At 39.7% G+C, this 17,491-nt stretch overlaps 2 protein-coding genes across 2 annotated transcripts; both read right to left on the bottom strand.

Annotated features, from left to right (window-relative positions):
* Window positions 1–374: 374 nt before the first annotated feature.
* On the bottom strand, window positions 375–8,138 carry tubb5 (tubulin, beta 5). The gene is made up of 4 exons (XM_062992746.1): window positions 8,030–8,138; window positions 4,170–4,278; window positions 3,954–4,064; window positions 375–1,624 (listed from the first exon to the last, which is right to left on the bottom strand). Exons 1-4 carry the CDS (start codon window positions 8,084–8,086, stop codon window positions 567–569), a joined length of 1,335 nt encoding a protein of 444 aa, XP_062848816.1. The 5' UTR covers window positions 8,087–8,138; the 3' UTR covers window positions 375–566.
* A 1,163-nt stretch (window positions 8,139–9,301) lies between these two features.
* Window positions 9,302–13,541, bottom strand: LOC134310100 (serine-rich adhesin for platelets-like). Its single transcript, XM_062991617.1, has 10 exons — window positions 13,425–13,541; window positions 13,160–13,321; window positions 12,971–13,060; window positions 12,623–12,726; window positions 12,472–12,520; window positions 12,131–12,384; window positions 11,986–12,025; window positions 9,949–11,872; window positions 9,661–9,804; window positions 9,302–9,577 (listed from the first exon to the last, which is right to left on the bottom strand). The coding sequence occupies exons 1-10, from the start codon at window positions 13,539–13,541 to the stop codon at window positions 9,465–9,467; spliced, it is 2,997 nt and encodes a 998-aa protein (XP_062847687.1). The 3' UTR covers window positions 9,302–9,464.
* Window positions 13,542–17,491: the final 3,950 nt, after the last annotated feature.

Below are 17,491 nucleotides of genomic sequence, written 5' to 3'. Positions count from 1 at the left end.
AACAGATGGACTACAGTCAGTAATTGTGGAACTACAAAGTGCTTCTGTATGGTAAGTTGGAGCTGATAAAATGGACAGTTAGTGTAGAAACAAGGAGGCGGTTTTAATGTTATGGCTGATCAGTGTATCTGTTAAATGCTTATAACGTAATACAGGCATTTGCTCTTATGCAGTTATTACTATGCTGTTAACGCTGTACGAACGTGTGATTATGCTGGTAAAGTAGTACAGACATATGGTTGTGCTACTAATGCCATTTGGACAGACATCTGTTAAAAAGGATAAAGGGACAAAGGACTAGACTTCATAAGAGACATCATATGCGGTGAAGTAAAATAATTAAAATGTAAACATAGACTTTAATGAAGATCTAGTAATGAGTACATTTATTTAATGTAACTTTTTTATTCTGTGCTCAGGAACACTTTCGAGATTCCTCTGGTTGTTTTGGCCCTGTTTATCTAGCGCTATTTTCTACTTCATTTGAGACACCTACATCAGATTCAGCATGTGCCTTGCTACATTTTCCTCCCACACCCCTATGCTGCTTCCATTCTTTTCTCTACTTAGGCAACCTCTTCACCCTCCTCGTCAAACTCGCCCTCCTCCTCGGCGGTGGCGTCCTGGTACTGCTGGTATTCGGACACCAGGTCATTCATGTTGCTCTCGGCCTCAGTGAACTCCATCTCATCCATACCCTCTCCGGTGTACCAGTGCAGGAAAGCCTTGCGGCGGAACATGGCGGTGAACTGCTCAGAGATGCGCTTGAACAGCTCCTGGATGGCTGTGCTGTTGCCGATGAAGGTGACGGACATCTTGAGGCCGCGTGGTGGTATGTCGCAGACGGCGGTCTTGACGTTGTTGGGAATCCATTCGACGAAGTAGCTGCTGTTCTTGTTCTGCACGTTGAGCATCTGCTCATCCACCTCTTTCATGGACATGCGGCCACGGAAGACAGCGGCGACCGTAAGGTAGCGGCCGTGGCGCGGGTCACATGCGGCCATCATGTTTTTAGCGTCAAATACCTGCTGAGTAAGCTCAGGCACCGTGAGTGCACGGTACTGCTGGCTACCCCTGCTGGTCAAGGGTGCAAATCCAGGCATGAAGAAGTGCAGACGAGGGAAGGGCACCATGTTGACAGCCAGCTTGCGCAGGTCGGCATTGAGCTGCCCAGGGAAACGCAGGCACGTAGTGACGCCACTCATGGTGGCTGACACGAGGTGGTTGAGGTCGCCGTATGTGGGCGTGGTAAGCTTGAGAGTGCGGAAGCAAATATCGTACAGAGCTTCGTTGTCGATGCAGTATGTCTCATCCGTGTTTTCTACTAGCTGATGGACGGACAGGGTGGCGTTGTAGGGCTCCACCACGGTGTCGGACACTTTAGGAGAAGGAACCACGCTGAAGGTGTTCATGATGCGGTCAGGGTACTCCTCACGGATTTTGCTGATAAGCAGGGTGCCCATGCCGGATCCGGTCCCGCCGCCCAGCGAGTGGGTGAGCTGAAAGCCCTGTAGGCAGTCACAGCTCTCCGACTCCTTACGGACCACATCTAGGACAGAGTCCACCAACTCTGCTCCCTCTGTGTAGTGACCTTTAGCCCAGTTATTACCAGCACCGCTCTGACCTGAAAAAATCAGATATCCATTCAGTAAATACTAAGAACTGCAGTTTATTTCTCTCAGCCTTGTAGTATTTTTTATTTTACCTGACAAAAAAACTACACTTCTTACTTTGACATAATGTGATTCAGCCACAACTGTTGCTAAGTGGTGTTATAAATCAATTATTTAAAGGAAATAATATGCTTCAAACTGTGCAGCAACAGAAGATAACTCTTATTCCTCCTTTGCACATGCCCAAATCATGTCAATCTTGCCTTCCTATGCTGTTCCCTATAATAGACTTGCTCCTAATCTTGTTTATCCGAATGTATACAGTAATAAACATGTTTTTAAAAAGCTTATAATCAATTAGAAAAGTAGTCAATTATGTACAGACCAACTACATAACAAGTACAAAAATTGGGAGCATCATGAGCTACACCTACCATATACAGGGGTTGGACAAAATAACTGAAACACCTGTCATTTTAGTGTGGGAGGTTTCATGGCTAAATTGGACCAGTCTGGTGGCCAATCTTCATTAATTGCACATTGCACCAGTAAGAGCAGAGTGTGAAGGTTCAATTAGCAGGGTAAGAGCACAGTTTTGCTCAAAATATTGCAATGCACACAACATTATGGGTGACATACCAGAGTTCAAAAGAGGACAAATTGTTGGTGCACGTCTTGCTGGCGCATCTGTGACCAAGACAGCAAGTCTTTGTGATGTATCAAGAGCCACGGTATCCAGGGTAATGTCAGCATACCACCAAGAAGGACAAACCACATCCAACAGGATTAACTGTGGACGCAAGAGGAAGCTGTCTGAAAGGGATGTTCGGGTGCTAACCCGGATTGTATCCAAAAAACATAAAACCACGGCTGCCCAAATCACGGCAGAATTAAATGTGCACCTCAACTCGCCTGTTTCCACCAGAACTGTCCGTCGGGAGCTCCACAGGGTCAATATACACGGCCGGGCTGCTATAGCCAACTTTGGTCACTCGTGCCAATGCCAAACGTCGGTTTCAATGGTGCAAGGAGCGCAAATCTTGGGCTGTGGACAATGTGAAACATGTATTGTTCTCTGATGAGTCCACCTTTACTGTTTTCCCCACATCCGGGAGAGTTACGGTGTGGAGAAGCCCCAAAGAAGCGTACCACCCAGACTGTTGCATGCCCAGAGTGAAGCATGGGGGTGGATCAGTGATGGTTTGGGCTGCCATATCATGGCATTCCCTTGGCCCAATACTTGTGCTAGATGGGCGCGTCACTGCCAAGGACTACCGAACCATTCTGGAGGACCATGTGCATCCAATAGCCGTGCCGTGTATCAGGATGACAATGCACCAATACACACAGCAAGACTGGTGAAAGATTGGTTTGATGAACATGAAAGTGAAGTTGAACATCTCCCATGGCCTGCACAGTCACCAGATCTAAATATTATTGAGCCACTTTGGGGTGTTTTGGAGAAGCGAGTCAGGAAACGTTTTCCTCCACCAGCATCACGTAGTGACCTGGCCACTATCCTGCAAGAAGAATGGCTTAAAATCCCTCTGACCACTGTGCAGGACTTGTATATGTCATTTCCAAGACGAATTGACGCTGTATTGGCCGCAAAAGGAGGCCCTACACCATACTAATAAATTATTGTGGTCTAAAACCAGGTGTTTCAGTTATTTTGTCCAACCCCTGTAGCTGCACTTTGTAGGTACACAGTTATTATCAATTTAATGGTCTGCATGCTTTGTCACACTCATGGGCCCGTAGACTTTTCACACTTATACACTAAAATAATACAAATATAATATTAAATATAAAAAAAACTCTGAAATACAAAGCTGATTCTCACAATTTCTCAGCAGCCCGAGCTGTAACACAAGTTTAAAAGTGAAGCAGAAGGAAAATCCAGCTAAACACAGATACATGTCGAGCTTTCAGAGTGAATCTGACAGTTATTCCACACAAATGCAGTTTCGTCTCATATTCGCACTTTTATGATGCATTACCGCACCAATCAAGCCAAGCGCTGAACAAAGCGACTGTTCATTGTTAATTTGAAATTAAATAAATAAATTTTTTAAAAACAAACTGAACACAATGAGTTTATTGGAAACATTGAGTTTAAGGGTACAAATTTCTCAATGAAGGGCGTTGAGTTTCAAAGATTTTGAGTTAAAGGGAACGTTGAGTTACAAGGTACCACTTTATTAATAAAAAACTGCACCTTTGTCTTTTTGTGTGTAGGATTTTTGGTAGGCTTTTTGTGTGCACAGAATCCCATAATGTAACAAGATCAAGTAAATAAACTTCTTACTATTCTGTTTGGCCTTATTTCCAGTCACTTACCAAACACAAAGTTGTCAGGTCTGAAGATCTGTCCGAAGGGACCAGAGCGGACTGAGTCCATGGTGCCAGGCTCCAGATCCACCAGAATAGCTCTCGGGACGTATTTACCTCCTCCATTTAAAAGAATAAGGGTGGGAGGAAAAGAGGGAGAAAAAATAACATTAGTACCAATAAATGTGCTTTTTAAAGAGATGAGAACTGGCTACACTAAAATACCTGTAGCTTCATTATAGTAGACGCTGATTCTGTCAAGCTGAAGGTCGCTGTCACCATGGTAGGTTCCTGTTGGGTCAATGCCATGCTCATCACTGATCACCTCCCAAAACTGTAAAATAGTCATTCGAGAATGTGTTTCAATTAGACAATAAGAACTTATTTATCCCAACTAGAATTTAAATTAACATTATGCTATGATCTTTGTAAAAAGTAGAGAACAGGCAATAAAATTATGCAATACGCCAGCTGAAGTTTGTTGTGTCATCATTTGGGACTCAAACTCATAATATCCTGATCATAGGATCTTTTTTTCTCTGCGTTTTGTGGTGGCCCAGTCTTTCTGTCTATGACAATACTGTTATATGTGTTTGTTTGAAGATTATAAATAACATAGAAGGTAAATTGTAAAGTGGCTCATATCTTATAACTAGCACATTCTACAGTATAATCCATTTTGTAGAACTGCCCTAATGACCATAATCTGAATACCAGACACAGTAAATAGCAAAATGAGAGTCAAGGCAGGACAGAATGGATATTGAAGTGCATGTGGCATAATCGTTTTGAAAGAACGAGGACAACATGCACTTGGGGGAAGTGCATGCCACGATCTTAATTCCATTACACTAGTCAAACCACCAAGCCAAAACCCCTGCTCTCAACCAACCTGTCAGTTAAATCTCCAATACACCAAATATTTCTTCCTTGGAGTATGAACCAGTCATTAAAAACCTACAGCTGGAAAAATTAATAATTGCTCATATTCTTAAAATATTTTACCGTCTGGCTAGGGCTGCAGTATTGCAGGCAGGGAAAAAACATAAAATGAAACTATGAATTCTCTGTTCAGACTCAATCCAAGAGTCACGTCTCCCATCTGCTGGTGCTTGCCCCTCCCCATGCAGTCTTAATTCAATACAATGACTTAGCAGTCCGAGTACGCCTACCAATGCATAGTCCTGAATACACTTAAGGCTTTATCTTGAATGAATTAGGTTTGATACACCAAGCCTATTGAAATGTGACTGCTTCTCATGGGTCTTTGTAAGAATGTCTTGACTTTTGCATATCCTTTAAGTCCTGTTGTAAGGTGGGAACTTCATAGATTAGACATGTTTGCCCAGCTCAGTCGGATGAAGATCTTGGGAATTTAAACTCTTTGTCATGTTTCTTAAAGCATTTCTGAACGATTTTAAAGTGAGGCTGGACACTTAATGCTGCTAAAAGAGGCCACTGTCATTAGGGAATGCCCTTGACATGAAGGTATGCACTTAGTCTGCAACAAGGTTTAGGAAGATGACGTGTCAAAGTAACAGCCTGAGGTAAAAGAAAACCTGAATCATCAAACCTGGTCACTTTCTTTTATTGCACCATGGTCCAGTTCTAATGGTCACATACCTATTCTAGGCACTTTTGGCAGTGGACAGTAAATCAGCATGTGCACTCTGACAGTTTGTCACACCTGTCAATCATAGCCAGCATTAACATTTTAACTACTAGTGCTATAGTAGCTCTTGTCTGAGGCCAGACCAAATGGGCCAACATTCGCTCCTCATGCCTTGGGCACCCACGACCCTTTTGCTGATTCATCTGCTGTCCTTTATTGGACCACTATTGGTAAGTACTGACCACTGCATGTCGAAAACACTACACAAGACCTACTGTTTTGAGGTTGCACTGGCCCAGTCATCTAGCCACCACATCTGGCTCACATCTGCCCATTTTTTCCAACACATGGACCTCAAAAACTAACTGTTTACTTGCTCTCTAATATATCCTATGCCTATATAGGTCACTTTAACAAGATATGTAATGTTATTCACTTTAACTGTTGTTGGCTGCAATTTTATGGCTGATCAGTAATGTTTTTATTGTATGTGAAACCTTTTCAGACTAATTAGGGCAGTTAATAATAGTTATAATTAGTAAACTAGTAATCAAAAGGTTGCTGGTTCAGGCCCCACCACAGCCAGGTTGCCACTATTGGACCCTTGAGCAAGGCCCTTAACCCTAAATTGCTTAGACAATATGTGCTGTCACAGTACTGTAAGTCGCTTTGGATAAAAGCGTCTGCTGAATGTTGAAAATGTAAATGTAATTATATATTCATTTCATTTTATTTTTTGCCTGGTAAAGGAGGTTGGTCTCGGAAAGTCTTGCAAAGCACAAATAATGTATTGATGTGGTAAAGTATGGAGGCTGTGTAGTTGTGTAGACTGCAAAGTTATTTATCAAAAATGAATTTAAATTGTGATTATACTGACTGGCTTTCCCAAGTGGGTAAGCATATTCAGTTGCAAAAATATTAATCCATTTGTTGGTCTTAACTTATAATCCTGACTTTCAAATTTACACAGTTTTATTATTTTACTAAATGATATGCTTTAATGTGGATAGCTAAATAATAAGCCCTGTTAAAGAGGTTGCCAATTTAGATTCACTCTTCCGTCTTCAGTAAAAGTAATTATTAATAGATTATTATTCAGCAACATTCAATGAAATGTACACTCATTCACAGTGGTGCACTGGAATAAAAAGGTCATGAGGGAGGGATTATTCTTATTGGAGTTATGAAAACCTTCAATCCTTATAATGGCTCAATAAAAAGGTTGAAAATTCCTGCCATAAATCGGTCCACTGCAGTTTAGAAACTACACAATCTTCTTACCAGGCTACTTTTGATTGGAAAATAAGATCAAATGTGTCCTAAATGTTAAGAGTAAGCAACAGATTATTGCTTGTACTCCACACCCATCATGGCTGGAGTCTGAACTGAGTCTAGAGTTCAGCCCATTGTTCTTATTCAAATCTGAAGCGACTACACATGGTTTATAGGAAAACACCAAAAAACTGTTGAACACTAACATGGGGTAATTTACAGTGAATTATGTAATTATAGTAAAGATTTGTATTTTGCTAGGCTGGGAATGGGTTTTTCTTTGTCCATGAGCCCCCTGCCCCACCCTTCATGATGTCTGAACCAGGAGAAGCAGTAAATACAAAGTGAATTCAAGCAAAAATTACATATTGAGACAAATGTATGTTTTTTATTAGTAGATTTGTAATATTTAGAGTATAGAATGTGCTAGTATGCGACATGGGATGTGGCTGTGAAGGAAAAAATAAAAAATAAATACAACTAAATTCCACCCTGTATTTAAATTATACGTATTTTAATGCCTAGTTGTTGGCTGTTTATTATTATTATTCTAATAATAATAATTATTATTATTTAATGAGTAATAAATTTAAGGAAAAATCTTACAGTAGTTTTAAGATTAAATGTACAATGTAAAAAAATATATGTTAAAAAACGTACAAATACGTACAACCGACTTTAGACCTTTACCGTTCACCGTTCGGTCACGGTTTTCCGTACACACCATATCAAATACAGTAGTAAATATTATAATTTTAATAACTGGGTGGTCTCCTCCTATTAGCAGAACCGAGTTAAGAAAAAAAAACAGTTTGTACTTGATTTATTTGTTTTAATGACCTAGATATATGAACTATAAAAACGTCAATGTGCGTAACACTGTGATGGGATGACAGATTCACAGTGTTCCGCACGGTTGCACACATCAGTACTTCTTTGCTTATTTAACCCAACAAGTTTAAAGAAATTCCTTGTTAGATACACACAACTTAAAATTCATAACCTGGAACATGTGTTTTAACTGTATAGAAATGCGAAATGAATTCTATATATACACACACACACATATACGTATATAACGGTTTTGATGCATGATGGCCACTCCTCAAGTCTGGATTTCATTGTTACATCTCAAGCTTCCAAATGTACGTTTTCCTTCAGTCCAACATTTTCTCGAAAGAAATAAAAGTACTTTTCTTACCTTGGCACCAATCTGGTTACCGCACTGACCAGCCTGCATGTGCACAATCTCCCTCATGATGAGCGCTTAGGTTATTAAAGGTGGTGAGTACAGATGTAACGGTGCGGTGAGGAGCAGCCGCACAAAGACTTTATATTCCTGGTCTGAATCCAGAACGAGGCGGGGTTAAGAAGTGGGCGGTGCGAACATATCGCCCTGTCTGGGAGTAATCTTATTGGTTAAGATGACAGTAGAGGCGGGGTTTTGACTTCATCAAAGCTTATTGTAGTTTTAAGTCATTATTTTGATTTATGATGGATGGATATTAGTTCAGGACTGATTCTTAGTAATTCTGTAAAGCCTAATATAAAAGCACTAATGCAAAATGTTAACATAAACAATAGGAATGAACATTAAATAAATATTAGTGGAATAAGGTGGTGGGTAGCACTGTCACCTCACAGCAAGAAGGTCCTAGGTTTGATTCCCAGGTGGAGCAATCTGGGTCCTTTCTGTGTAAAGTTTCCATGTTCTCTCATGTCTGTGTGGGTTTCCTCCCGGGTACTCCAGTTTCCTCCCACAGTCCAAAGACATAAGCTGCGACTGAAATCGAATACTTAAACAGTACGTACTAAATTTAAGGCAGTGCGCACTGCTCAGTGCAGAGGGGTAAGCAGAAGCAGTGCACATTTGTAGCCTAGTGGTTAAGGTACTGGTCCAGTAATCAGAAGGTTGCTGGTTCAAGCCTCACCACTGCCAGGTTGCCACTGTTGGGCCCTTAAGCAAGGCCCTTAACCCTTAATTGCTTAGATTGTATACTGTCACAGCTGTACATTTTTTTGGATAAAAGCATCTGCTAAATGCTGAAAACATAAAATGTAAACGGAAAGCAGTAAGCTCTTTCAGTATGCAAGTGTGCAGTATACATGAAACCTCGTACGTACTATGTCCACCATCATACCAATGTCACGTGATGCTTGACATAATATCACCACAGTTATAACCATTTTAAAATCAGACAAAATGAATTCTGTCGTTCTATCTATCTATCTATCTATCTATCTATCTATCTATCTATCTATCTATCTATCTATCTATCTATCTATCTATCTATCTATCTATCTATCTATCTATCTATCTATCAGAGTATGGGAGAAACTCAACATCAAAGCTTAGCTCACACACTACACAAAGTCTTAAACCAACTTAAACCATAAGTCGTATATAGACTTGCCTCTATTTAATCAATTATCCATTTCTCAAAATGACCAGGCATTACATTTATTGAATAGCTTTATTACACTGAAGAGAACTATACACAGAAGATGTTAAAGACAATTGTGGTACGGTGGAGAGTACCATAACGAGAAAGAACCAAAAATGCCTTCACCAAAAATGTCCTTGCAAATGTCTTTTTCCTAAAAATGGCATTTGTAGATGAAGAGGGTTAAAAAAATCAGGCAGGAAAAATCTTGTTGGATCGTTTCTTGCTGAGGGTAAAGGTCTGCTTTACTGCCTGCCAGGCTCTCCTAAAGAAGGCACGGATAGTTCTCTTTTTTTGCTTGAAGCCTTTGTATAAGAAAAGAGATACAGAAATGTATTAGACAAATTTGAAATCTATTACTATTACTTCTATTCATGATTTTACTTACCGTTTTGGTTCTTAGGCACATTGTTGGCTGATTCTACTTCTACACCCAGAGCATCTGTATAATTTCCAGCTGTGTTGGCATCTGGTGTTGGCATGGACTGTTTATGTTCACTGGACTCGTCTTTTGCATCCTTACTTGCTGTTGCTTAAAAAAAATAAACAATAAACAAAATCATTTTTAATACAAGAGTTTATATTTACATTTATTTAGAAATGGTAATAAAAAGTCATATATCATATAAATTATATCATATATAACATATATCAGTATAAATTATTAAACACTTACCGTTTTGAGATAGATTTTCTAAAACCCCTCCCACAATCAAAGATCGCAACCGTATAGCCTCTGAAGTCAGGGATCTGAGCCATTCTGTATCAGGAGAAAACTCTTTGACAGATAATGACTCAGGCAAGCTAAACTCTATAAGAACTTTTCTAGCAGTTTTGTCCACTGCTTTTTTCAGAATTTGGTCGTACCCAAAACACCCAATGATCTTACTAGCTACTTCAGGACAATGGTTGCTATCATCAACATCACTGATACTTCCTTCAGAAGAAAAGTCCTCGTCTGTGACTTCAGTGATGATCAGGTCAGTCTCGCTCCTGTGTGGCTGGTCGAGGAGCTTCTCTAAAGTCGGTTCTATCTCTGGTTTGATGTCAATCTGGCTGGATTTGAAGTTCTCCACCTTTTTATCAAAGGTGCCCTTGAGGTCATTCAACACCAGTTCGGTCAGTGCAGAGGAGGCCACTTCAATATCACTTGATGTAACACTGTCGCTGGGTGAAAGATTGCACTCATTCTGAGAGCTGGTGCATTCATTTAGCCCTGAAATCTCAGATTGGCATTTACTCTGAATGTGTTTGTAGAGGGCATCAGACAGCAAATCAGTCAGATTATCATCAGCTTCCTGCTGGTATTTTTCGCTGTCAAATTTACTAAGTATCTGCCTCATGGTTTCCTTGAGGTCAGTACTGTCCTTCTTTGTTAAGGGACAAGTCCTTGGTCTCTCATCCAAGCTTATTCCAGATCGTGCAGACATGTCAGCAGATTTTACCAATATGACTTTACAGCCTTTGTTTACAGACTCAAGGCTGCTGAGGGAATCAGATTTGATTGATTTTTGTCTATGCAGTTCTTGCTTATTCAACTGAACCATCGGATTATTAAACATAGGAGTGGTGGTACTCTTCAAGGAAGTGGAAGATCCCTGCAGACTGGAATCTGAGCTTGAAGATTCCTGAATTCGTCTCAGTATGCCACTAATGAGGTCCATGATGGCATCAGTGTTGTCTGGTGAGACGATTTGTCGAGGTGACACAGACGGTTCATGATTCGATAATTTTCTTTGGATTTCCACCAAAGTCTTAGTCAGGACCTCTTTTGAGTTTGCACTCAGCTGGATAGGAGAGCCAGAGCCTGTGCGCAGGGTTGGACTTGGGCTTATATTTGTAGAGTTGATACTCTCTAAGCTGTTCAGGTTTGATGATAATGTAACAGATGCCCAACTAACTGAGTCTGAGCTACTGGATTTACTTGGCGTAACTTCATCAGACTCAGATGACAGAAGTCCTTGGCTTTCAAGGATGGAGATCACAGACTCAAGGGTTTGTTTAACAGTTTCTTCACTGATCTCATCAATTTCATTTTCCTCTGTAATCTTGTCAGTTGTGGTTGTCTGTGACCGAATTATTCCAGGATAGCAATATTCAACAGATGGCACCTGATTGATGAGGGATTCCTCAGAGCTGGAAAATTGACAGTTGGCATCTGTCTTCCACTCTGTTAGCTCAAAGAAAACTTCTTGATTGCTAAATTGACTGGCCAATTCCAGGATCTCAACATCATTTGCAGTCTCTTCATATCTCTCATGTTGCTGACTTTTTATCTGAGACACTGAAGCGTTCAGCACATCCAGCACCAACAACTCAGCTGTTGAAAACAAGGACGACTGATGTATGGAGTTGTCAGCGGAGGAAGCTGAAGCTGAGTGATTAAGATCTTCAAGGCTTTCCATTTTATTTCTAGCACTATCCAATTTTATATTGTCCAGGGCTTCAGTAGGAGTAATTCCTAATTCTTGCACATCCGCACTGTAGGGTTGCACAGGCTGCAAATACTCCACCAGAGCAGGAAGCAGATTCTTCTGGACCTCCTCTGTAATAGTGGCTTGAATTCCACTAACAAAATTCTGCAGTTTTTGCACTGTGACCTAAACAAGAATAGAATACAAATAGTTTAACCACACCTGTTCAGAGGTTATTTTAATTTGAAACAAAATACCAAGTCTGTAGATTTATTTACAGAATTGTATTATTAACTCACCACCCCACTTGGTACTTTTTCAGAACTTTCACTGTTTATCCTACAAATGGAAACCCAAACCAAAGCATTTTAGTCTCAAACAAAATGTCACAATTTGTATTCACTAAATACGCTTAATGCTAGATTGAATGTTGAAAGCACTTACAAATTGCATTTTCCATTAAAATGGTCCACTAGAGACAATCTGGGTGAACCAGAACTGCTTGAATCCTGGTCTAACAAAGTGACCATTCCCTGGTCATCAGCTCTAGATGAAGATGGACCAGATGTACAAGGTATTCCAGGTCCTGAAATTACAGACTGAGTAGGAATCGGCTCAAGTCGTTGTTCCAGTTGAAGCTCTCGAATCACTTCTTTCTCTAGTTTCTCCAGCTGGAGACGTTGGTTCACCTCCCATGCCTGAACATTATTAAAATTAAAAGAACCATTATTATTCAACAACAGTTGCTTGTATTTAGTTATATTGTACTAAAATGCTCCATTTACCAGTTCAGCAGGTTTCTGATTACTGCTCGAGTTCATGAATGTTTTGAAGCTACAAATAGAAAACAAACACGATGGTCAATGAGGGTCAATAGAATTGCACAGAAAGTTGTTTGGGATCTAAATTATTTTAAGTAGCAAAGCAGTAACACACTTGTTCCTGAAGGTGGTCCTGCCTCTGGAGATAAGCAACTCCTTTGCATGGGCAGCATTAATGTTCTCAGGAACTTCACCTGCTGCCACTTTCAGCAGCTGCTTCTACAACAAGATAAACCCAAATTATAACAGTAAAGACCATGAGCCCACTGTCATGCTTTTACACTTCTTCTTAAATAGCATAAATTAAATGGAGCTGTATTCAGAGAGGAAGAAAGTGAGCAGTCATGATTTAATACAGAAATTTCACACATTTACAGCAAATACTTTTATCAGATTGTTACTAAAATAGCTTCTGATCATGATTGTGTACATCTGTTAAACAAAAAGTTCTACTGTACATTACCTGTTCTTGCTGATGCAGTTTTTGCCAGCCAAGATCAACTTTTCTGAGGTATTCCACATACTGGGTAAAGTCTTTCAGTGAGCAGAGCACCTTAAAAGAAGGAAGCACCAGTTTAAACTATGATCTAAAATTTAAGGATAAAAAACAGTAAACAGTTCTTTCCAACAGTTTTTGTGAAGATCTGTGTACCTGATCCTCCTCATTGATGAGGCCCTGTTTAAGCAGAAGCTTTTTTCTCTGAGGCTGGTTATAAAACTTCTTTATGAGTGGATCGTGGAGGCTGTTATAAGATCCACACGTCACATGCATGAGTGGGTCTGACAGATCAAATTCTGCAGGTTTAACATTCAGCTATTGGAAAAAGAATATGTGCAGCACAATATGTCAGAGGAAACAAACAATTGTAAATGTATCAAATCTAATAATTAAGAGCAAAATCTGTTTGTACACTTACACTGTCTCCTAATTTGCCCCTGTAGTAGTGAAGCAAACGCCTTACTGAATCAGGAACCACTGGGTCTTTCGGGTTCATAGCTGGTCCAGTAACATTGGTTTCGTCCTTGCAGGACATCTGGAGATTGCATAAGAAACACCATCATGTTCAATTTTATATCAGTGCTTTTTAGAGAAACTCACACTACCAAAGTTCAGAACATTTCTGTCTAGATATTTTAATATTGTTATATTATCATAACTGCTGACATTAAAGTAATAGATTTAAACCAGTACATATACTGGTCCAGAGGCTGGAATATGCCATTATTGTCTCTACTAATCTCTCAGTGTTTGTGAACATTAAACACACCAGTGTAGATGAAATAAAGAAACATGTTTGTTACATTTACTCACATTTATCTCGTTTCTGTTGCGCCACATTTGAAGCAGAAATAAAAGTTGAGTCTCTCTCGCGCTCACCACTCACCAAATGAATCCACGATCGAATCACGCGCTTATAAAGTAGCGCTGACTGTGACGTCACAATACAGCCGCTGCGCGAGTGCAGCCATATAGCGTGACGTAGCACATCAGCCACCGTTCACCTGTCCATACAGTGATACAGTGTAAAGCTGCTGGTCCCTCTTCTGTTTACTCCTGTTATTGCTCCTGTTATTTGTCACACTGAATGATATTTCACAAAAGGAGCTGAAATAAAAACACATTCTATAAAGCATGATTTCATTTCATTAATTAACAGTTAATAAACATTCATGCCAGCTTTATTATTTCTAACTCCATAACTGGCTGCACCACATTCAGCATCATGACTGAAAAACGTATAGATCATAATTTGATATACAGTACTCTCTGTAACGTATTTTATGTCACCTATCTTTGAATGACTGCCTTATATTAGACACAGTTCTGGATTTTGCTTTGCATGAACTGTATATTTTAGGTCCTATCCCAGAATTTCCTCTAACAGATGACATGGCCACTCTAAAATTTGAATTCATGGATGGCCAGGCTTTGTGGAGCAACTGTGTGGAGTTTGCATGTTCTCCCTTTGTCTGTTTCTAAGTTTTTGTCCTCTGGTTTCCTCCCACAAGTCCAAAGACATTCGGTCAGACCAATTGGAGCTATTAAATGTTGGCCTCTGTGCGTGTGTGTGTATGTGTGTCCTATGATAGACCGGTGTTTTGGCGGTTTTCCATATTTTTCTCACAATAAATCAGACCCACTGTGACCCTGATCAGGATAAAGTGGTGGTAATAAAGACAATAAATAAATACAGATATACAGAGCCTCATATACTGATGCTGATTTCCGCCCTGATTGAGGAGACCGAGACTGACACACGTCCCCTCTGACACCTGCACAAGGCGAGTTCATATGTGGATCAACTTTATGTACAATAAGCCACACCCTGATCAGCATTATTCCCCAACTCTGCGCAGGCACCATTAATCAGCAAGCAGACGTCGTAAATGCCTCAGTTATGAGGAGTCCCTATTAAGCTCCCACCCTGTTTGAACAACAACTAATCATTGTTCATTTAGGTGCCCAGTCCAGCCATAAGGCAGAGCTGAGTTTGGAACTGAGGAGTTCGAAATGTCAGCTCTGGTGTGCTAGCGTGTTTTATTGCCGTGCCCCCTGAGTGCCATTGCAAACATTTTTAAAACGTTTATGAGTCTTTAACATTGCTGTGAATACATTTTGGCCCACTTTGTTGTACATAATTGTTTTAGTTTGGTTACACTGATGGGCTTTTGAGCATGAACTCAATGTTTAAGGTCTTGTCACAACATCTCAATAGGATTCAAGTCAGGACTACAAAACCTACAAAAGCTTAATTTAGTTTTTTACACTACGTTGTAAAAGAAAAGAGCCTGGCAGAATACCTAAAAACTGCAGCCAATCTATTCTACAGTCTGAGCACCAAAGATGTAAGCAAGAGAGAGACATAGGCTTGTTGATAAATTTCAGTGTTTGATTTGATTGAGTAGTTCAAATGAATTGCAATAATTAACCAAAACATGATTGTTACTTGAAAATAGGGTCTATGTTTTCTTCTTTTACTACAACCCTAAATCAGATAAAGTTGGGACAGCAATGAAAATGTAAATAATAAAAAAAACACAGAATTTCTTACATTTACTTTGACTTTTAAGGAAAAAAATGTACTGTGAAATTTAATAGTAAAACTGTGAATTATTTTACAGTTTTACTATGAATTTTTGATGTTAATTTGGCCACTTCATGGTAATCTAGTTGACAGTTCCACTATGCACTTGCACAGTAAAACTATTAAATATTTCACAGTTCTACTATAAAAAATGTCATAGTAAAACTGAATTATTTTACAGTTCTACTATAAATTGAAATTTGGCCACTTCATGTCTCTACTGTGATATTTCATAGCAATCTATTTGACAGTTTCACTGTGAAGTTTCACAGTTTAACCATGAATTATTTTACAGTTGTACTATAAACAGTTTTATAGTAAAACTGTAAACCAGATTGATTATTTCATTATGACATTTAACAGTTCCACTGTAAACTTTACTTTGACTGTAAATCCATTAATTATACAATACAATACAATACAGTGTATAGATCTCACAACCCAGAATTGTATCTTTGGCAAAGGTATGATTTCAAACACAGGCACAAAAACAACTGGTAAGGATATCTTCGAAATGGTAAAATGATAACACATTTACCAACGTGGCATTCTATATTGTAATGTTAAATGTACAATAATAATAGTAATATAGAAAATAATAGAAATAAGCAAGCCCGAATGTGCCCTGGGAGCACCCCATCCCAAAAGTGCCCTGGGAGCACCCAGCCCGAAGGTGCCCTGGGAGCACCCCAGCCTGAAGGTGCCCTGGGAGCACCCCAGCTCGAATGTGCCCTGGGAGCACCTCAGCCCGAAGGTGCCCTGAGAGCATTCCAAAAAATGTTGGTACAAAAAAGCATTTATCACTTTGTAATGTTGCTATTCCTTTTCACCACACTTAAAAGATGTTTTGGCACCTAGGAGACCAACTTATTTAGTGTTTCAGGTTTTATTTTGTCTCATTCTTCCTGCAAACACATCTTAAGATGTGAAACAGTACGGGGTCGTTGTTGTTGCATTTTTCGTTTCAAAATTCTCCACACATTCTCTATTGGGGACAGGTCAGGACTGCAGGCAGGCCAGTCCAGTACCCGTACCCTCTACTTCTGCCTTCTGCTGCACACATTACATGCCTTTGTAATGTGTGCAGCATGTGGTTTTGCATTGTCTTGTTGAAAAATGCATGGACGTCCCTGGAAAAGATGACGTCTTTAAGGCAGCATATGTTGCTCTAAGATCTCAGTGTACTTTCTGACTCAATTTGGCATAAAAGATTGTTTTATTAAATGTTTGAAAGTGTGAAAACATATGATCTCATTAAATCCATGTCCACAGAAAACCAGTGCGGAGTAAAAATTGGCAATAAGAGAACACATCTCATCTCTCAGGAGAGTGGAGTGAGACAGGGCTGCTGTTTAAGTCCAGCTCAATTCAACATCTATATTAATGAATATATGAATGTATGCAGATGATCTTGTCCTGCTGTCTCCCCCATCGCTCATGGTCTACAACAGAATCTGGACCTGCTGCAGAATTACTGTCAGACCTGGGCCCTGACAGTCAACCTCAAAAAGACTAAAATTATCTTCCAGAAAAGACCAAGATCTCAGGGAACAAAACACATATTCAAATAAGAAATCATGAAATTGAGCACACTAAAGATTATATTTACTTTAGACTAAAATCAACAGGACACTGTAACCAGGCAGTAAATGAACAGAGAGAAAAAGCTAGTGCACAGATACACAACAAACAATGCATGCAGGTCTAGCCGAAACAATCTAACAGAAACAATGTAGTATATACACTGCCTGGCCCAAAAAAAAGCTCACACACTCTAATATTTGGTTGGACCGCTTTGATTACGGCGCGCATTCGCTGTGGCATCGTTTCCACAAGATTCTGCAATGTCACAACATTTATTTCTGTCCAGAGTTGCATTAATTTTTCCCCAAGATCTT

The sequence above is a fragment of the Trichomycterus rosablanca genome, chromosome 3, assembly GCF_030014385.1.
Source record: "Trichomycterus rosablanca isolate fTriRos1 chromosome 3, fTriRos1.hap1, whole genome shotgun sequence".
NCBI classification, from domain to species: domain Eukaryota; kingdom Metazoa; phylum Chordata; class Actinopteri; order Siluriformes; family Trichomycteridae; genus Trichomycterus; species Trichomycterus rosablanca.
This window is presented reverse-complemented; position numbering and strand designations above follow the sequence as displayed.

What these genes read in the sequence shown, in the direction of transcription:
- LOC134310100 (XM_062991617.1), bottom strand. Translation starts at nt 13,541, where the DNA reads ATGTCCTGCAAGGACGAAACCAATGTTACTGGACCAGCTATGAACCCG. An exon ending in ATCAGAAACCTGCTGAACTG is followed by an intron (nt 12,385 to 12,471) that starts GTAAATGGAGCA and finishes AATAATGTTCAG; the next exon opens with GCATGGGAGGTGAACCAACG. An exon ending in TGTGCCTAAGAACCAAAACG is followed by an intron (nt 9,578 to 9,660) that starts GTAAGTAAAATC and finishes TCTTATACAAAG; the next exon opens with GCTTCAAGCAAAAAAAGAGA.
- tubb5 (XM_062992746.1), bottom strand. Translation starts at nt 8,086, where the DNA reads ATGAGGGAGATTGTGCACATGCAGGCTGGTCAGTGCGGTAACCAGATT. An exon ending in GTAACCAGATTGGTGCCAAG is followed by an intron (nt 4,279 to 8,029) that starts GTAAGAAAAGTA and finishes ACTATTTTACAG; the next exon opens with TTTTGGGAGGTGATCAGTGA. An exon ending in ACCTGACAACTTTGTGTTTG is followed by an intron (nt 1,625 to 3,953) that starts GTAAGTGACTGG and finishes TGATTTTTTCAG; the next exon opens with GTCAGAGCGGTGCTGGTAAT.